The 19709-nt window shown below is 43.6% G+C and overlaps 2 protein-coding genes across 3 annotated transcripts; both read left to right on the top strand.

Moving 5' to 3' along the window:
• The first annotated feature begins 8032 nt into the window (after positions 1–8032).
• LOC143009888 (histone H2A-like) lies at positions 8033–8746 on the top strand. 2 transcript variants are annotated; one of them, XM_076161983.1, is made up of 2 exons: positions 8033–8064; positions 8264–8746. In XM_076161983.1, exon 2 carries the CDS (start codon positions 8271–8273, stop codon positions 8685–8687), a length of 417 nt encoding a protein of 138 aa, XP_076018098.1. In that variant the 5' UTR covers positions 8033–8064; positions 8264–8270; the 3' UTR covers positions 8688–8746. The 2 variants fall into 2 exon arrangements, with proteins under 2 accessions (XP_076018098.1, XP_076018099.1); XM_076161984.1 differs by having other exon boundaries at positions 8040–8060.
• A 1540-nt stretch (positions 8747–10286) lies between these two features.
• On the top strand, positions 10287–13234 carry vgll3 (vestigial-like family member 3). The gene is made up of 4 exons (XM_076161986.1): positions 10287–10712; positions 11551–11914; positions 12044–12574; positions 12680–13234. Exons 1-4 carry the CDS (start codon positions 10614–10616, stop codon positions 12718–12720), a joined length of 1035 nt encoding a protein of 344 aa, XP_076018101.1. The 5' UTR covers positions 10287–10613; the 3' UTR covers positions 12721–13234.
• The last annotated feature ends 6475 nt before the right edge of the window (positions 13235–19709 follow it).

Here is a 19709-nt window from a genome sequence, read left to right as displayed (position 1 = left end):
TAGAATAATTTGAAGTACTAAGTATTGCTGACATAAGTGGGTCAAATGTCATTTAGAGTTGTAATGGATTTTTTAATAGGAAATCCATCTGATGTCTTAATTGACTCTGCCCTCTCTTCAGTGTCAGTGAGCTTAGTTGTGGCAATGCCATGTGTGAATGTATGTGAGTATCTGTGTGTGTGTGTGTGTCTTACATCCATGAATGCACGTTATCATTGGTCATAGCACAAAAAATGTCAAGTATTGCATGGAAACAATCCACAGTGGGAGTTACTGTCTATAAACTCAGCCCCTCAGCTTTTCACTGCATCATAAATTTGGTTCATCTCAATTTCCTTCCTCATCTATTCACCCCCCAAGAGGCCAGAGCGGCGTCTATACGTTACACTGTGTTCCCCGTGTTCCTGTGTGTATTCATATCAGCATTGTCTTATTTCATATTGATGCTGAGAGCAACTTTATGCACGGCAGCGGGCCTGTTGAACCATAACCAACTCAATTTCATCTGTGTGTGTAAAGAGGGGGAGAAGATACAGGGTGGGGGTGGGGGTTGGGGTGGAGGGTCTCAGCCCAGAATTTGTAAACGTAGCCAAGTTATGGCTTGAGGAGAGGAGAGAGGGGTGACTTTGAGAAGAGCGAGAGGAGGATGGGTAGCCCTCAGCTCTTTCGCCTATCTCCAAGGAGGTGTGTGTGTGTGCGTCTTTGTACGTCCGGATGCGTAGGTGTGTGCGTGCCTTTTGTGCGTTGGCACGTCGTCCTGGGGCGTTGTTCTTGTTAAGGTTATTAGGGAAGATGTTTGGCTCTAATCAGTGGAGGACTACAGGGACCACTACTAAACGGCCTCATCATCGGAGGGCCCGCCGGTGATAAATCTAGCCCCAAGCACCCAGGGGCCCTGCAGATACCCAGCCTGGCTCTGCCTCTGCCTCTCTCTCTGTCTCTGGCTGTGCTGTTACACGGATACGGGGGGCCAATATTGTTCATTTATTAAAAATCTAATATGAGCCTCTTTTACAGTATGGCTGTCAACCTTTGAGATGATGGACTCTGATTAATGCTCTGCTTGTCGTCTATAGGAGGCCATTCACCAGGATTATGCAAATGAAAAATATTGATTGGATTACTGCAAAAGTAAGTATACATTTTATTATTGATTCTAAAGGTTTTTATTTTAGTCTTACATGGTCAAAATGTTTAAATATTTCTTTTCAACATAGATAAAAACATTAAACTGGTCAAATGTTGTATACTTTATCAGAATGGCTTTGTTATCTGTACAATTTTTGCACAAAGCAAGATAAGCATAAAATTAAAGATCTGTCTTCCTGTCCTGCTTTTCTCCACTTTCAGGAACTATCTCTCCCGCCCTCCTCCTCCTCCTCCTCCTCCTCCTCTTCTCTGTGATGTAGCCTGGGGCGAGCAGACGCGTAATGTTAAGGCACTAACTACAGAGTGTATGGACACACACACACACATACAGAGTGGAGGAAACGTTCATGTGTGAAATGAGATCCGTGCACAATCAGTGGGAGTCGCAGCCATAAAGCACATTGAGCCTTTCAGCTTTAAGGTATCAACCAGCATGATGGCCCAAATCCTTTTAACTTGATGACTTCGTTGTAACAGCTGTTTTTTCCCTCCACTTCACAGATCGGAAACTGCTGGACAATCAAAAAACCAAACAATGATACAAAATACAATCTTACCATTGTATTCCATTTGAATCCACCAAGTTGAATTGGTTGAACATCCCCTGATAAACTCACTTTGAGTGGTTTGAAAAATCAACAGAAACATAAAATATTCCCAACAGGCACCATTGATGCAAGAAACTTAACAATAAAACATGAATTGCTTAGGAATGTCTTATTTTCTGCTCAGTGATAAGACAAAATGGTTGCCAGGAACAACAACTCACTTCAAAATTCCCACTTACTTCTAAGAAAAAAATAAAAACTGTCATGTATATTTATCACGTAGGATAAAATATTTCATTAGAATCCAAATATTACACCGAAATATACAATCTTTGGTCTGAGATGGATGTTGCTGACTGCTCCATGTCTCACTATTTGAGCGCCATTTATATGGAAATGCAATATTGTTCAAAGCCCACAAGTGAGATCTTTAGATGTTCATATTTCTCTATTTTGTCATTTACAACAGTAGAATTTAATACCCACAAATAATCATCCTGCATAATTTATCTGGTACAAATCCTGAATCATTGTAGGATATATGAGATATGAATATATGCAGTGGTCATGATGATGGGACATGAATGAGGCCCCTGACATCTAACTAGGTTGAGTTATGTTGGATTGCAAACACAGACACACAGGGCTAGAGAGAGAGAGCGAGAGAGAGAGAGACAGACGAGGGGTTTGAGTCTTTGATGGGGGGATTACAACAACACCTCTCCTGTCTCCTGATGGATGGATACTTCACTGCTACCCAGATGGAGAGAGGGGAGAGATAGGAGGCAAGGAGGACACAGAGAGTACCTGAGGGCCGGCCGGGGATGAGGAGAGGGAATGGAGATAGAGGAGGAGAGCTGGGGGCAGAGAGAGAGAGACCGGGGGGAAATTCTGGAATTCACCTTGAACTGAGCAAACAGCAAAAAACTTCTGGACAGAGGTGGGTTTGATTTGTTACATCAGACCACAGATGCTGTATGTCTGTGGCACTGATATCGACCAGTTATTAAAAAATTGGATGTTTATAATATTGGTTTCATTCATTGATGAAATGTCAAGAATACTGGACGTCATCATCTTGAGTGCAGTGTAGCAAATGGAAGAGAAACAGTCTGAACCCCAATCCTGCTCTCAAACCCACAGGCATTGAAGTTTTGCCAGTCCAGGCAAGTTGACCTCTTTCACAGATTGACGTTTTGAAATATTAAACCCATGAATTATGAAAAATACCACAAATCTTTGCATTTTCATTCCTGGCTCAACAGCAGATAAAGTTTCCAAACTTTCAACCAAAACATCATATAGAAACAGATCAGACAAATGGCATAAAGGCTCACTGGAAAACAAAGTTAGTTTATCAGCTCAACTTCTCAGATTGGCTGCTGAAAAAAACAGACAGGAGGAGACTTTGGACATATGGAAGACAGCAGGTGGCGGAGGAGACGGACGGATGGAGGGAAGCGTGGAGACAGGGTGGCTAGCAGCAGGGGAGGCAGAGGGCAGGGAGTTTGGGGATGGCCTAATAAATCGACTGAGTGACTCCACTCATTCCTGCCCGTGGGAAGAATCCAGTCGCATGCACCGGTGCAGCACAGCAACAGGGAATTGTGGGTAATGAGAGCGTGTTCTCCCCTGTAGTGTTTGCTCATCATTAATGCCACCCTCAAACCGCCTCACATCCCATGGAACTTACTGAACACACACACACACGCACACTTGGCATTTACATACTTAGTGTGCAGGTGCAGGAGTTATTCTTATAGACAACAGTGTAGACACACACACACACATAGATACACACTCACAGCCCACAAGCATTGGTGCACACTCTAGTCTAGTGCATGTTGGTTTTGTGTGTTAAGTCAAATAGCAATATGTTATTGTTTAAATCTGCTGCTGGCACCAATTTTGGATTTCACACTCAGAGGCACATGTACCCCCACACACACCCACACACACAGACACACACGCACGCACAGAGTTCAATGACACACTGTCTTATCCACAGGTTCATTTAGCCTGAGGAGGCCAATCTGTCTGAGGCTTGATCCTTCATGTATCACGCCCTGTTCTTTCCCTCTCCGGTCTGCGGTCCTCCTCGCCCCGGGGCCGGGCTGTGACCACAACACGTAGGCTGGTGGTCCCAGCAGGGGCTGGGGCTCAGACACCCCATTAGCATGAGGGAATTAGAGTCATTACGAGTGGAAGGGCAACAGAGGACGAGTCGTTCATTCTGCAATAGAGAGGAGGTCTGGGAAGTTCTTTAAGTTTGTGTGTGTGTGGGTGTGGGGGTGTGTGCGTTTGGAGGTATCGGATGAATACATTAGAACCTTGCATTTAAACACTGATTCTGAATGTCATTTGGTGAAAAGCTCAAATATTTGGTTTTAAATCAACATGTTCTATCTGCATTAACATATCATGAGATGAAAATGGTTGTGCTTGTTATTGTATCGCAGTTAAGTTTGCAACAGGAGCTGTTTGGATCCTTGTAAGGTCAATTTTATTCCAGAACCGCTGCATTTTCACAGCAAAACCACTCCAAAACTTTTAGATTTCTGTTAAAAAATGATTAAATGTACATATTCATGCTTAAAAAGCTGTATTTTTAGTTTGCCTGCCTGTCTGTTCACTTTGTTTTGTACAGACCACAATAGGCAACATCCTGGTTTTCATCCGTCTGGTACCCTCTGGAGCTCCTCACTGTCCTCCTGGCTGTCCTCGCACCCCTGTTTGAGAACCACTTTTGTCGAGACGGTGAAACATCTTGAAACTTTTCTCCATCAATTCCTTTGTCTCCTGTGTTGTCACACATAATATGAATCTATTTTTGCAATCCTCCCAGGATTATTGGTTATAAACTAGACACAGAGCTCTAAATGGAACGCTTACATTAATTTCACACCTCGTCACAAACATTCCGCATAAACGTTCCTTGATGTTTTCCCAATTTGCTGCGCATGTTCGTATTTTAAATTCCCATTTTCACGTCCAACTTTTGTTTTAAGAAAAGGACAATTCCGCCTCATTTGACCCTTCAAGGAGGAGACTCATCTTTCCCCTCCATTAAAATGTCTTTGAGTCACCGTCACCTTATTAAATTCTCCTGGGCGCACTGGGCAGATTCCATTATCTTCCCACACACAGAACGCAGAGTCGGATCGGAGGATGGACCAAGTAATTATCTGCTTTTTAAGAAAGGTCGGCGCGGTGACAACGAGAGAACCCAGCAATCCACTGGTCACTTTGTGTGTGTGTTCTGTGTTCTGTGTGTGCGTGTGTGTGTGTGTGTGTGTGTGTGTGTGTTTTGTGTGTGTTGAGGCGCTTCAGATGAGGTGCTTCTCTTTGTCTAATCTAAGCAATTAAAAGTCTCATTTCCATGAACAAAATGTGCAATAATGGCAGGAATAATTAAAAGTGAATATGTGAGATCGGTGTGATAATGAACAGCAGAAAATGTGGTGCATTTGTCTGACAAAGAACCCTTATAAGGGCTTTTTCTGCAGCTTTACATAGAAATTTCATTAACTTCCAAATGACTTCTACTCATTAGAGGAGCCACAGTGCAAATGAAGCGACCTTGTTGTTTCATGTCTCACTTAAACATCAAAGGCTCCGCTCTTTCTTCAATTGGAGGCAAAATCTGGCTGGAGACAGTGTGTGGTGTAACTTTCCCTCGAAGTCTGAATGTGACAAAGATTAAAAATGCCCTCATGTTGCATCGCTCTATATTCATAAGGATCTACTAATGGTTCTTTAATTAGACTTTAATGTCTGCACCCCTCCTCCCTCCGGCCCCAACACACTTTTTTTCCCTCAACAGTGTTTTTGAAACTGCATCACTAATGCGGCATCTGCATGAAGTTATCCACCTGGTTTGTACTGACACACGCGCGCGCGCGCACACACACACACACACACACACACACACACACACACACACACACACACACACACACACACACACACACACACACACATGAACAATATTGCAATCGCTTTGCTGATTGGGCAGATACTTTGCTTGAATTTCTGTGTCAGCTGTGAAACTTAACAAATTGGTCTTCAAGAAACTGCCTGAAGGCCCCCAGAGAAACAATTATTAGTTTTTATGTTCCTAAATTCATCACTTTACTACCATAGTAGTGTCCAAATCTTATATTGGATGATAAAGTGTTTTTGGATTTAAAGAAAGAGAATAAAAGATACAGAACATCTGCGCTGTAGTCAGCTTTCTGATATCAACCATACTTACATTATACAGGCAGTGCGATCTGCTGTGCTCATTTGTTCATCTAAATTACACAGGAGGCCAGGAACATCATCCTCATCATCATCACTGTCATCATCATCATCGTCACCATCAGCTCCTCTGGTGGGTCGGCCCAGGCAGGTGTTTGTTTGCGTGGACTCTCCGGGGTTAAAACCAACGATCACACAGCAGCGCAGTGAAACTCATGATGCTGCACTCTGTTAATGTGAGGCATCATCATCATCAGCGGTGCTCACACACACCTGCCTGCCTCATCAAGAGTGCAGGGCAAAGCTGCAAGAGATCAATTGTGTAATTAGAAAACTAATACAGGCTACTACATTCCTGCAGAAAGGACAGAGACTATAATGTGTTTAATACTTTTAATTGCCTGTCAGCGTTTAAAAGGTGAATATTCATATTTCCTCCACATGTCTCCTTTGAGGCTTTAAGAAGTTCTGTTCACAGGATGTATCCCTCAAAACATCCAGAGTCTCTGAGATCTACAGCAACTGAAGTTTATTAGGCCAATGATATTTTCTTTCTTCCTCTCCTCTGATCTACAACACTGGAGGTGCTGGATTGTAGAGCAGAAAAAAAGCAAACAATTCTCCAATTCCACTCTTATTTCCATCTCATTCCTTCTCCTCCCTCCACTTTCTCCTTAAAAACACCCACTAATAATCATCTCAGTGGCTCATTAAGGAGCAGAGCGAGTGGAGACACAGCTGCTACAGATGTTTGCTGGAAAACCCCCTCAGGTCCAAAGCGTCTGAGTCTCTCTCCCTCTCCGTCTCTCTCTCTCTCTCTCTCTCTCTCTCTCTCTCTCTCTCATATGAATATCTCCAGTGTGTATCCTTGCATATGTATGTGACACGCTCCCGCTCTCTGTGTGCTCCACTGCCCCACTTCTACACCAAGCAGGGGAGCGAGGAAGACGGTGAAATGAGCTGAGTCTGACTGATCTGTCAGGTTTGTGTCAGATTGAGATGCAGATGGATTTGGGTTAAGCTGATTTATGGAGCTGATAGTGAACATGTCTTAAAAATCAGATCTGTTCCACTCACTTGTGTCCATATATCATATTAGATAGATAGATGTTTGCTTGTTTGATTGATTGATTATTATTTATGTGTTCATGCATACTTGATCTGCTGACAGGAATCTGACTATATTTGTGATGCAGGGCTTTACAAAATATCATATTATGGGATAAATGTAATCAGATTTGTTTTCAATGAGAGTTTATTCCTCTGCAACTGCGATTTGAAGACCAGTTATGTCATAGTTGCTTTCCCAGAGGCCCTTGTGATTCCTCCTGAAACAAGAATGTATTCCTATATAATAAAGAAGTTGATGCCCGTTGATTTGAGCGTCTCTTTAGATCATGTGATGTCATGACCGATGAGGGCTATGATGTCTGGGAGTCAGCAAGCCTCCTCATTTCAAACTTTAACTCTCCTGTAATTGGCGTCGTTTAAAAATGTTGTTCCACTTTCATGACGGCATAATTGCACCATCAGCTCATGACTAAATCATTTATGCTCCCTTTGTGTTATCAAAGTGAATGAAACATGAGTGAAAATGATGAAACTGTTCCCCGCCTGCCAGAGTCCCCTGAAGTCTCATGAGATCAGAGGACTCGCAATATCTAAACCTGGCAACCGGTAAGCAGGGCAGGAAAGAAATAATGCAACCTGCTGTGATCTTCTTTAAACAGTCAGAACTCCCTGTACAGCAAAACACACACAACTGAGAGGTAAAAATTGAGGTCATACTGACAAGAAAAATCATTCAGAGTGAACATGAAAAATACGTCACACCATTTTCCATTGATTTTTAAGTGAATCAGTCGAGAGAACTTCTTACTGACCTCAGATTTAACAAAAATACAGCGTTACACAGGGCAATTGTGGATCATCACATTACATTACATTACATCACGTCTGGTGTGTGTGTGTGTGTGTGTGTGTTTGTTATCGCACATGATGAGTGCTGTCAGGCGTCATCAGGTGTCCCAAATCAACAAATCACTGCTGGTTCACATAAAAGGTGCAGCTTGTGGATCACCACACGCTCTGCTGTCCCGCCTTCAACTGTGACGTGTTTGGGTTGGTATGCTCCAGTTTTATTTTGGTGATTCTGTGGAGGAATGTGGATCTGAGTCACTTAATGTACCTGTAGAGGTTGATGTGCTGTTTAAATGCAGACGCTTGCCAGTGGGCGGATTGGTTTCAAGTACTCGTACAAGTAGAGCCTGTAGCTGTATTAAGACTCGTCTCAAAAAAAAATGTTTTCTTCTAATCTCGTTTAGATTGAAGATGTCTGGCCGCGGGAAGAAAGTTGTCTCCCCCAAAAAAACCTCCGTCTCCCGATCTACCAAAGCAGGACTGTCGTTCCCAGTGGGCCGCATCCACAGACTGCTGAAGAAGGGGCACTATGGTGACCGAGTGGGCACTGGCGCGGCGGTGTACCTGGCAGCCGTCTTGGAGTACCTGTGCGCCGAGCTGCTGGAACTGGCGGGAAACGCCAGCAGGGACAACAAGAAGTCCCGCATCGCCCCTCGGCACATCCTGCTAGCGGTCAAGAACGACGAGGAGCTGAACAGAATGCTGGCGGGGGTCACCATCACGGAAGGAGGGGTCATGCCAAACATCCAAGCCGTCCTCCTCCCCAAGAAGACCAAGGTCTCCAAAGATGACGGCAGAGTCAGAGATGTTGAGTCTCAAGAGTTTTAAATTTGAATGTGATGAATGTAGATGTTTAATATTTAATAAAACCACAACCTTTTTCTAAAGCTTGCAGCTTCCTTGATAGCAATGTTGAGACAAGGTCTCACCAGGTTGGCAGCCTACAGTTTGACTTCACTATGAAGAGGGAGGAAGTGACCACCACTACAGAAAATTGGATGTTGTGAATTGTAAAAGTCTTTCTAAAGCACAGGAAATTGGTTTGGTAACATGAATTAGCCATTCTATTAAACTGGTACATTTACAGGCTTTGGCTGATGGGGTTGAGTCAGTCTAACCTCTTGGCTGTTACTCGGGTGTATTTGGAGACTGAACATGATGCTTTTTCATGCACTGAAGAGGTGAAGTACCAGCATGAAAGGGCTTCTACTGACTTTCCCCCATTATCTGGCAAATTGGTGTTCACTAATTGCGTTAATGTTTTGTGTATCTGACTTTATTCTGTAAACACTAAGTAAAAGGAAATGAAAGTTAATGCATCTGTGGGTTGTAGCAGAGTAACTGAGTGGTGTCACCTGCAGCCTGTTAACCAATCAACAAACGACCACCAGCTGTCATCATGCAGCTGAGTTCATGTGTTTATGCTGCTGGATGAGCATTCAAGTGTTTTTAACTTTATCACATAAAATCTAATCTGTTTTTTAGATTCCTTTCCCCCTTAATTTCACAGGTGAACTGATTCTAATATGTACAAAGCACCTAAGCTTTCACTGCAATTTTCATATTTGGGCAAACAAAAGTGGACTTAGTTATCCAAAATGTGTTTTTACTACTGGATGAAAAAAAAGGGCAAGACTTTTATGTAAACACACTCCTTACCAGCTGACCTATCGGTTTGCAAATTGGTTCATTAATGTATATCAAGTTTGACTTTTGATAAGGGTGTGAATTTGCAAGCTCGACCAATATCAAACATTTGTCACTACTTCTGTGGGTAACGTTTGTATTAGTTTGACACTCCATTGAATGATTTGTTCAGTGGGTGACTGATGGGTTCTTCAATCTGTTATGTCATCGTTTTGGCCAACAGGTGGCAGCAGATGGCTCGACTCAGTCAATCAGGGAGCTTCAGTGAGCTGAACATCTAGATGTGAACGATCATTTTTATTTTGATAATTTACATTAATCTGCAGGTGATGTAACTACATGTAGTCGGCATGCATGTTACAGTTCATATGTCGAGTAATTATTTAATTGAACAAACAGCGACATCCTTGTGAATAAATTAAAGATGTCATTAAATCTAACTCTGCCATATAATGCTAAATTAAAACGATCTAAAGTCGAGCTAAACAGCAGGGAGGACTTGTGGGGTGACAGCCCTCATTCTGAGTTCTCATTAGGACATATAGCGCTGACGTCATAGTAGTCTATTATTATAATCTTAATATACCAGGCTGGTACGTTAACGGTTTTAGTACCAATGTCTTCAGTGGGATTAGAACCCAGAAACGCATGGCCGTGTCAGTGCCTTGCTGCCCTGCCCTGAGCAGGCCCTTCCCCGGTGGGCGTGCGTAAATGGCCCCAGCCCTCTCCAAATATAACTCCTCTCCAAAAAAGCAAAAGAAAAGGAACACTCACCCAATCACAGGCGCTCTGAGAACTTGTCCGAGCCGTTTCGGGTACAGTGTGTGTGTGTGTGTGTGTGTGTATGCGTATGCGTGTGCGTGTGTGTGTGTGTCACGTCGTTTTCCTTCACTTTGTGGCCCCGGGAGGTGGCAGCGGAGCGCACAGCAGGAGGCGCATTGTGTGTATGCAAACTGGGCGACATGACCATTGTACGCGCTCCGGCATATATGGAGGCACCGGCGGCTCGGAGGACACAGCCCGTCTGAGAGCGACTCTCCCTCGGCTGCTCTGCGCGTCTTTCTCTCCCGGACTCCTACTCGTTATTACGCGCTCCGCTCCGTCGCTATGAGTTGCCTGGATGTGATGTACCACCAAAGCTATGGAGCGCACTACCTCCCCGCGTACAAGGCCACCTACTACAACCACCAGCAGCAGCAGCAACAGGTGAGAGCCTCATTACAGCCGCATTATAGGAGAGAAGTTAGACTGAGTCACAAACTCTCTCAAACATGGATGAACTCCTTCACTCAGGACTCTCGCCAGCCAAGAACTCTCTAATACTAAGAATGGTAGTTAAGTTATTTAGTTTAGTTATTTGTATGTAGAGATCATTACCACAGCAAGACTATGAATTACCTCATGAATGTACTAAGACTGATCATATTGATGAAACTGGATAAAACTATACCATAAAGGCCTAAACTTCAAATCTCCCATAGGAGTTATTTAGTTTAAGTATCATCCATATTTTCCTGACATTGGACACTTGACTTGTGTTCAGCACACCACCTCAAACTTAATTCACACACACACTGAGCGCGCTAACTTCAATTTCTATACTGAATGATAAAATTCCTCTGTGATTGTCAGCATTGGCCTCAGGTCAGGCGTAATGACACTGAACTATTAATCCTGAAGTCAAATGGTGATGTAATGACAGCTAGTCAGTCACTCAGGAATGTGGACAAGGGCCACTGAGCGTTACAAATAGATGGAATGCAGCATAAAGGTTGAGGAAACTCATTATCACACAATGCAGTGGCCTGAAATTAACACACACATCTGTTATGTTTCATTTAAAAGTTATGTGGATATTACTATTTTACTATTCTACATGTATGTATAGACAAATGAGATATCTATATCATTTAGTTGTAATAGATAACTAAATAGCTTTTCATATTTACATTGAAGATGTATTGAATGCGATTTCGAGATTCTGATTCAGTCTATCTTGGTTCTGATCTGTTTCTCTCTCTCTCTGTTGCGCTCTTCCCACCAGAGGAAGCTGAGCATGTGCAGTAAGATGCAGGAATGTACTGAACAACGGCAACAAGGAAGAGGAGGAGGAGTAGGAGGGATGTTGCCCCGGGATCACGGCCTTCAGAGGGGTCCAGCAGCATCAGCAATCCTGTCAGGCAGTGGACCCACGTCAGATTCAAACCTGAAGGATAGCAGCCAACCAGCAGAGACTGAGTACCTGAGCTCCCGCTGTGTTCTGTTCACCTACTTCCAAGGAGACATTGGAGATGTGGTAGATGAGCACTTCTCCAGGGCTCTCAGCCAGCCCAGCAGCTTCAACACTGAGGCCAAAACTATCCGAATCTCTCAGCCGTCTGCCTCAAACACAGCCGGTATATGGAAAGGTGAGAGGGCAACAAATCAGAGAATTTAATGCTGAAATAGCAGAGCCCAATCATGAGCCAAAAATTTCATTTTTGGCTCATGATTGAAATATTTGGATGGAAAATTAGAATGTGATGTTTGTGTTTCAGATGGCGTGCCTCTCTCTGAGGGCCAGAGCAGCCCAGTATGGAGCGGCTCTTATCCATCTCAGGCCACCTCCTGCGTCCCATCTGTCTCCGTCTCGGTCCATCCGGACTTCTCGCCGAGCCCCGTTTCCTTCCACCCTACAGACGGAGCGCTGTGGGCCGGCCATGTGCTCTCTCAGGCCAGCCTCCCACCTCCAGCCACCCTCTCCGACACTTGGACCTACAGCCTGAACCCCCAGAGCACGAGCGGCTACCCCAACGTCCACGACGTCTACCACCCTCACTCCCACCCCCACGTGCACACCCGGCACCACCACCCCATGCTCCATCCTTACCCGGCCCACAGCCCCGTGCTGGATCCTAGGTTCAGTCCGTTACTTCTCCCTGGAGTTAGGAGCCAGAACCAGTCGGCCGTCAGCCCAGGCAGTCACAGCTCCCCGCACAGTGAAGGGGTGAAGACGGAGACAGACCCCAGCAGCAGCTCTACATGGACCCCTTCAGCCCTCCATGGTCCCTTGGAAGTGTACGAAACAGGTATGAAAACAAGTCTATACACTTTAAATTTTGACAGATCAATTGCAAGAACTACAATTTTCGGTAAAGACAGGTTGAGTAATTTCCTTTTTCCTTCCCCTGCAGCTCTGGATCAGACCAAAGCAAAGGCCTCCATTTGGTTCTAATCGATGTCCCGAGTCAGAAAGGATACATTTCCCCCTGCCTGCAAGCAAAAAGGACCTACTGGCTTTATCAATATGTGCCTGCAACATCAGCATTTTAAAGACAATATAGATATAGAATGATGCATACTGTAGCTTAGACTCTGACTCCTGCACTGTCCACTCAACTTGCTGTGGAACTGAGGTCAGGCACGGACTCTGATTGGAGCCATCTAAAGCTTTGGATGCAGATGAAGGCCCTCGGCGAGTTATGAAAGCAGACTAATACCTTTGTAAAGCGGGAATGGAACGCCTCCTTTTCTGTCATCACCAAAATTAATGTTATTTTCATGTCATTTGCGCCCAGCGAGGTTCTGTTTCAAGAGCCTGATGTTAAACTACTTTTTATTTTGTACAGCAAATGCTTGTTAATGACTGTGAATTATTTTGTGTACAGTTGCTAAGTTTGTGTTTGCTGGATGACTCTTACTATTTTGGTGACTGTGTCGTGTAAATATTGGTGTTTAAGTAATAAATTGATAAGTTGCTATGACAAATTGGTTGTTTTTAAACTAAATTGATATCTCAATAATGCCACAGGGTTTCTAGTTTTCATGGTTCTGGTGAGCAAAGTAGTGATTTAATTGAAGAGTAGCGAGAATATCAACACTAAAACCAGTTTCTTAAACTATTAGATGGTAACTGTTACCATGGCCACAGAGGCATAGACATATCCTCCTGCGTTAGATACACACATCCTGGTAACTGTTTATTTTCACACAATATCTTAAAACCAACCGTAACCATTTAAACCTCAGATGTTATTCATAATAATATCTCACTCAGTCCAAAGGTTCAGACAGAAACCCCACAAGCCAACATCCATCACTGACCTAACAGGAGCTGAGCCGGAGGCAGCGGGTTACATTCCACAGACAGTTATTGTAAGATACCATGACATGTCTGTTGCCTGTCTCCACATACAGAGACACTCACACACACATCCATATGCACGCAGATACACACACACACACACACACACACACACACACGCACACACACACACACACACACACACACACACACATACACACACACACACTCACACACACACACTGTCAGACTGACAAACACACACACAAAGGAATGCATTTCCTGTCTGGACAGGAAGTTCACCAGAGAGTGGCAGATTACAGACACACACACTCCTCTTCGTTAAAAGAAAGTAATCTGTGTACACATATGAACACACTCTGTATGAACCTGCACCTGCGGACAGAGTGGAGATGTGTGTTTTGATGATGGCCTGGGCTCATCACTATGTGTGACACAGAAAATGTGGGAAAATGCAGCTCTAAATATTTCAGTGAGGGTCTGGTGCCAGGACCTGCATTACTTAAACCCGTCCTGACACAATGGGCAGCTGGCTAAGCTTGTGTAATTTAGGTTTTGGTTTGAATGTGTGTATGCACGTGTGCATCCATGCCAAATTGAAAATGTGCCTGTGTATCTGTCTGTACGTATGTATGTAGCTTCCCACTATTGCATTACACTGTGTGTGTGTGTGTGTGTGTGTGTGTGTGTGTGTGTGTGTGTGTGTGTGTGTGTGTGTGTGTGTGTGTGTGTGTGTGTGTGATGATGGTCTGACCAGGTGGTATGATCAGCAGTAGCAGCCCGCTGACATTCCAGCCTCCTCCCCCACGGTTCTCCATCTCTACCCAGCAGCTGCTCTCATTGGCCGAAATGTGCAGATGTGATCTCAGCAGCAAGTTTCCATCATAAACCAATTTATCAAGTACATCATAAACTAATCATGCCAAATCAAAGCAGAAGCCCTCTGCGAAAAAGGACAATTTCAGTCAAAATGTACACGCTACAATGCTGGAGTGCTTTGTTGATTATAACAATATGTGGTCAATTGAATCAAAATCAATCAGATATGTATTTGCCAGCAGCGGTCAACAACTGAACATAGATTGGCACAATAGCCACCGCAGTATAGAGAACATGTGAGTCCCCATGGCAGTTGTATGGCTGCATGCTGTATATTAATAGACTTCACTTGTGTCACAATGTCAGGAGACACAACTGCTGTCTCAAGCTGATCTCTATGATTACGGTTACATGCTTCGGTTCAGTCTCGGTTACGGCTGCACTTGCATATATGACTTGATGGCCTATTTTATAGATTGCGACTCTGGTTTTGCTATGGTGGCTGATTTGTGTAGCTGTGTAGCAGCATTATTGCGTTTTCTGAGGGGAACTTTTGATCAGATAGTTCTGATATTACAGACATTCTACAAAGGGAGATACGCTATTATGTGAGACCAAAGAACTGATAAAGGGAAAGAAGACACTGCGGGCGTATTAGCAGATTTCATGTCCATTAAACAATTTAGATGATGAACACATGAACTGTGCACAACATGAGCACTGATAAAGGAAAGACAGAAACTTCAGTGTGAGTCAAACTCTCCTCTCCTCCAGAGCTTCCTCATTAGCATTAGCATGTAGCCTCTGCATCAGCATGTTGTGCACTTATATGCTAACAGGCGTCCCGCTGGCAGGCCCACAGAATCACCACAGGCACTTCCACTGCAGGAAGAGCACAAAAATACAGAATCGCAGACCCGGGGGCCAAATAAAAACTTAATTAATATGTCAATTATAAATGAGGGGGAGGAAAAGGTTTGGGTTAAGCTGCATCTGTACAGTTATTTATTCATTTATATTTTATCCAAGTATCTTGCATGATCTTGTCGATAGCTTAACATCTTTAATTTAATAGTTATTGCTGACATTTTAAGATTAATGCCTGTTTTCCTCCTTTATTATAAATACGAGTACTCAAGTGATCTCATTAAAGCTTTTAGCATTTCTGTGTACATTATGTGATAAAGATATTTCTCAAGCATACATAAAATTATGCGTTTGATGTTTTCAGCCTATGTAGGATAAAGAGAAGAATGTATTAGCATTGGTAGCTACAAGGGATGAGCAGAGTAGACGAGAGTGCAACCTATAGACTCTATGAAAATCATTTAAGAATCAAAGTTAGTCTCGGCTAAATGCATCAGTCTAACTCATTCTCAGATGTAGTACTCACTGACTTGGCAAATAAATTGATTGAAAAGAACACACACACACACACACACACACACACACACACACACACACACACACACACACACACACACACACACACACACACACAGAAACAGATCATCAGGACCCAGAGCCCAGTGTTCGCTCTGGATCCTCTTCACCTGCTCGGCATGATTGGCTCTTTTGTAGCCCAAATAGATTTCGTCTTTGGGACAGAGATATGAAATCATTTTGAGAAATGGAGGAGTGGCAGAATGGATCTCTATTTTATTTCTATTTTTATTTGCACTAATGTTTTCTATTGACCCGATATGCCCCATGTTTTATTCTTCGCAGTCTTAGAATGGATGTCCTTCCTGTTATTGTTGTCCTCTTATCCAAAACCTGCTTGTTATGTTGTGTTTAATTGGTCAATATTTTAAGTAAGAGGAAATTTTAAACCGCCATCTCCTCAGAGAGAGAGAGAGAGAGAGAGAGAGAGAGAGAGAGAGAGAGGGTGGAGGGGTGATCAGTCATAACCTAGCCCAGCCACACATTCCAGAGTAATTGAGCGAATGATTAGTCTAACAATCAGCAACACAATGCCAGCTGTCTAACACAAAACTATATAAATATAGAGATCAGGATGAGGAGAGGAGAGGAGAGCTATTTCATTCAGTGCACCACTATGCACACTGAGTGTAAACATGCTATTTTAGGTCCTGTCTCTTTAAGGCCCTCCTTTCGAATAGCTGTGGCACTCGCTCTTTTATCTGATGTGTCTTACCCCTTTAAACCAGATGCTTCTACCAATGTGTTCTCCACCCCCCTGCACCCCTACACATGACAAGCAGGTAAAGGTCATGGGACATAAGTATGGATGTTTGATAAGATATTCAGGATTCAGGCTTGCATGAATTTGAGAAGTACACAGTCTATACACGGAACACAACTCACCAAAGCGTGTCGTCTTGTTAAGAGACACAAATACTGCTCAAGTGGAATTGTTGTTCTTTCTAAGCTGAAGGAATCTGCTCGACAATTCCACAAGTTTGGCCTCTGATTTATCACTTCAGGATGTGTAATTAAGACTAAGCAACTAAAAGTCCACGCTCGTCTCTGTTTCAACCACAGGGCTGGTGTTTGTATGCACAGTCCCACATGGCACAAAGACAGGAATATTTGCACGGGTCCATGATGTGGAGTGTGGCATGCATGAGGCCTGTGGGTACACTGTTGAATCAAACCTCAACACACAGTTACACCAAAGGCTAAGATCAACATTAACACCTGTTTACAATGTACATTATAACATTCACCCATAACACATCCCAGCCACATTCCTGTGCCCGCCCACACACAGAGCAGCCCGGCTACATGAAGTTATTCCTCCGCGTTCCCCGAGAAGAATTCACTCTTACAGTCATGGTATTTCAATAAGAAAAAACATCATAGTTGAATGACATGAGTAATTTTGGAGGGTCAGGAGAGGATATGAAGAAGAGAGGCAGCCAGTCACTCCCAGTGTTGCTGTTACTTTAACCCGTGACAGGACTAGGCAGAGTGTAAGAACTGTAGCTGTGTGAAATCAAGTGTGTTGCTTGAAAAGGACATGTTGGTTTGACCAGGATGCACACAGTACACACACCTCCTATACATGGCCTTTGTCGCTGAGTCCATTTAGAGGACGATCCAGTGTGAGGGAGAGACGCTCCATTCATAAAGGCCAGAGCAGCAGCAGCAGCAGCAGCAGTAGGTGTGTTTGTGTCAGCTCCGCTCTGGGTAAAGTGCCAGTAACCACAGAGGCCAGAGCATAGCTGACATTCCTCTGCTCACTGAAAGCACATTTAGCAGCCAACACCTGTTTCCCTGCTCAGTCTGCACTCGGCTGCTATACTGCAGCTCTGCCTGCTTCTGGAACAGCAGCTATACAGCTATTTTTGGATCATAGCTAATAGATTTTGGTGCCAACGCTTAGTAGCTATTAACTGTCATTCCAAAGCATGACAACACAGAATGGAGGCTTGTGATTTTACTGTTTGTCAGGTTAGGTTTAGGGGGGCATCCATCTCATCTGACCTCTCCATAATAGTGTCTAAAGTAAATGAATTTTACAAGGTGTTACCACCATTGTAACATAGCACAGTTCTATTTGGGAAGCCACAAGACATATTTAGCTTTTATTGTGGCAGGAGTAACTTCTATCTTTGTTCTGGTGGAGAAATAGCACAGGGCATCTGAAAGGCTCCATTCTACCGACTTTGGACCTGATAAGTGAAGGCCAAATATCTCAAAAATGCTCCCACCTACAAATAAACTATGTCAGTGACGTAGTTTTGGATGAAATCATCAGAAAAACATTTTGTAAAATTAGCAGTGTATCATTTTATTACCAATACAGACAAAAAGGAATTTGAGGAAAATGTTCATGCAACCGTTCTGACACATACACACCTGTCCCGCCCTCTGCTCCATCATGTCTTGTAATGGGGTAAAGCTGTGCTGTGAGTGTTGATAGAGGAAATGATCCATCACCATTACATCCTATCCTGCTGCTAATTACATTCAGCCACCGTTTATAGCCCCGTTAATTATGAACATAGTGTGTGTTCATGTAAGTGTGTGATGTGACAACAATCACACGGTCACACAAATATTCAAGAACAAACCAGTGCAAACAAAACAACTCAGAATAATTTGTTTTATATGATTGTGAATATTAGAAATTTGTTATTTATGTTTGATTAAGTTTGCCATTTTAAAACTTGATGCAGTTTCACTACCACTAAAACTGAGATTCACTCCAATTCGACAGCTAAATCTGATGCGCACATCACACACACACACACACACACACACACACACACACACACACACACACACACACACACACACACACACACACACACACACAAACACACACACACACACACACACACACACACACACACACATACACACACACACACACACACACATATACAAACACACCAGTGGGGCTTCCCTCACCGCCACCTGCTTGTCAATCATCCTTGCCTGTGTTATGTGACCCTACCTGCTGCTACTGTCCCAAACTGCCCCACAGTGGCCATAGTGACCATTCTGCACATACCAGAGCCACACAGGGGGCATTCCTGCACCATTCACACCGATTGTGTTTTGACACATTTCCACTGAATACACATTTCCGATGAGGATCAAAACAACTACAGCCTGGTTTCCTGAGGGAGTGTGAGAAAACATCATTCAGATCCTTTCAATTGTGCTGAAATGAGCCGCCTGTGTGTGTTTACACAAGGGCTCATGAATAGAGTTTTTCCTATTGAAGCTAATGCTCAAATAAATACCACATTCTATCATCCAACCCTTTTTGTTTTTTCTAAATCCCAACTAGCTTATTTAATGTGACAAAGAGCTGGAGGTTATCCAAGCACAAACCAGTTCACCTGACCTGCACTTGCTGGATGTTATGTTATGACAGCCCCCTAAGGGAAGCCAGGTCAACATGAGGACAACATGGGACACACAGGACCAATATTCACATCGGATGAGTCCTAACGGATAAATAAATGTCACATCCATGTGATGGAAAAAGGACAATATTGACAACAAGCACAATATCAGTCAACTATATCTGTGAATTATTAAGTAGAAGACAGACTCAACCCAAAGCCAGCCAGTCTGTTTGTGTGTGTTTGTGTCTCTGCATGTAGTTTGTGTGTGTGATCATGTCAGCAGAGAGTGTAATCTGAGGGATAACGTGCAGCTTATCCAGCTGATCCCCCCACCTCCCCTGGTTCTGACAGGTTGACACCCGTCACTCCTCACATTAACTTTGCCTAATTGGCAGCTAATTCCTTGCTTCCCTGCTGACCTTCTACTGTCCCCCTATTGTCCTGGTACTCAGTCCTACTGTCTCAGGCTTAATC

The sequence above is a fragment of the Genypterus blacodes genome, unplaced genomic scaffold (genome assembly GCF_046128005.1).
Source record: "Genypterus blacodes isolate CSIRO-AG114 ecotype Tasmania unplaced genomic scaffold, CSIRO-AGI_Gbla_v1 ptg000118l_1, whole genome shotgun sequence".
NCBI lineage: Eukaryota > Metazoa > Chordata > Actinopteri > Ophidiiformes > Ophidiidae > Genypterus > Genypterus blacodes.
Note: the sequence above shows the minus strand (reverse complement) of the source record. Positions and strands in the feature narration are given on the sequence as shown.

What these genes read in the sequence shown, in the direction of transcription:
- LOC143009888 (XM_076161983.1), top strand. Translation starts at nt 8,271, where the DNA reads ATGTCTGGCCGCGGGAAGAAAGTTGTCTCCCCCAAAAAAACCTCCGTC.
- vgll3 (XM_076161986.1), top strand. Translation starts at nt 10,614, where the DNA reads ATGAGTTGCCTGGATGTGATGTACCACCAAAGCTATGGAGCGCACTAC. An exon ending in CACAGCCGGTATATGGAAAG is followed by an intron (nt 11,915 to 12,043) that starts GTGAGAGGGCAA and finishes TTTGTGTTTCAG; the next exon opens with ATGGCGTGCCTCTCTCTGAG. An exon ending in CTTGGAAGTGTACGAAACAG is followed by an intron (nt 12,575 to 12,679) that starts GTATGAAAACAA and finishes CTTCCCCTGCAG; the next exon opens with CTCTGGATCAGACCAAAGCA.